General features: G+C 41.7%; 1 protein-coding gene across 1 annotated transcript in view; it reads left to right on the top strand.

Moving 5' to 3' along the window:
• LOC107577858 (mitochondrial folate transporter/carrier-like) overlaps positions 1-1,001 on the top strand; it is a 9,718-nt gene that overhangs the window by 6,738 nt on the left and 1,979 nt on the right. Inside the window, exons 5-6 of the mRNA XM_016263888.1 lie at positions 485-639; positions 871-984. Coding sequence (XP_016119374.1) covers positions 485-639; positions 871-984 — 269 coding nt within the window. The remainder of the gene's footprint in view (positions 1-484; positions 640-870; positions 985-1,001) is intronic.

Here is a 1,001-nt window from a genome sequence, read left to right on the forward strand (position 1 = left end):
GAAATCAGGAAGGGGGCCAACACTTTTTCACACCACTGTATAGTACAGCAATACAAAAACAGTTTAATGACACCAAATTAGATGAACACAGAGTTGCCAAAATTAAATGAACCCTTATTTTTTTTATAGCCAAGTAGGCACAACCATTAGTAGAGCAATCTATCACTAGACCAGCAGTCCTTGTCACATTTTAGATGAAATGACCACCGGCTAAGTCACGATTTGTGCATTAATATCATAAAAAGCTTTTTGTGACATTAAACGCCATGTAAATTGATCCGAAGGACGTATATAATCTAAACTTCCAGCAAAGAGCTCATGTTGAAGAGTGTGTCATGGGCTTCTCTAATTGAATGAGGTGCATCCTTCATTGGAATGACTCAACGTGAGCCATTAAGGACCAGTAATGACTCTTTTCATGTGGATCTTGGTTTTACATCAGCTGCTGTTCATTTACTTTATATTCGGTTTCACTGTTTTTTAGGGGCGGTGACGCTTTGCCTGACCAATCCGATCTGGGTCACCAAAACTCGCCTGGTTCTGCAGTACAGCGCCGATCCATCGAAGAAGCAGTATAAGGGGATGATGGATGCTCTTGTGAAAATCTTCCGCCATGAAGGGATCGCAGGACTCTATCGGGTACAAAAGGGTTTCTATGGCAACGTATAGAATAATGAAGGGTAGTCCTTGGGTGGATTGTTTCTTTCAACAGGAAATAATCGATGAGATTCCACATTGTGCCACTAGGAGGAGCACTTGTATAAGGAAATAAGGAGCGTGCATGCAAATATTTGTGATTGTGTGTCAGTTGCATGCTGTGGGGTTTGTTTGTTTGCTTCATCTAGCTGAGTTAACTGTTATGATCCCTAGGGGTTTGTCCCGGGATTGTTTGGAACCTCCCATGGTGCACTGCAGTTCATGGCGTATGAAGAGTTGAAGAGAGATTATAACAAATACAGAAAGATGCAATCAGATGCTAAACTGGTTAGTATGAGCACGAC

The sequence above is a fragment of the Sinocyclocheilus grahami genome, unplaced genomic scaffold, assembly GCF_001515645.1.
Source record: "Sinocyclocheilus grahami isolate Dianchi unplaced genomic scaffold, SAMN03320097.WGS_v1.1 scaffold7502.1, whole genome shotgun sequence".
NCBI classification, from domain to species: domain Eukaryota; kingdom Metazoa; phylum Chordata; class Actinopteri; order Cypriniformes; family Cyprinidae; genus Sinocyclocheilus; species Sinocyclocheilus grahami.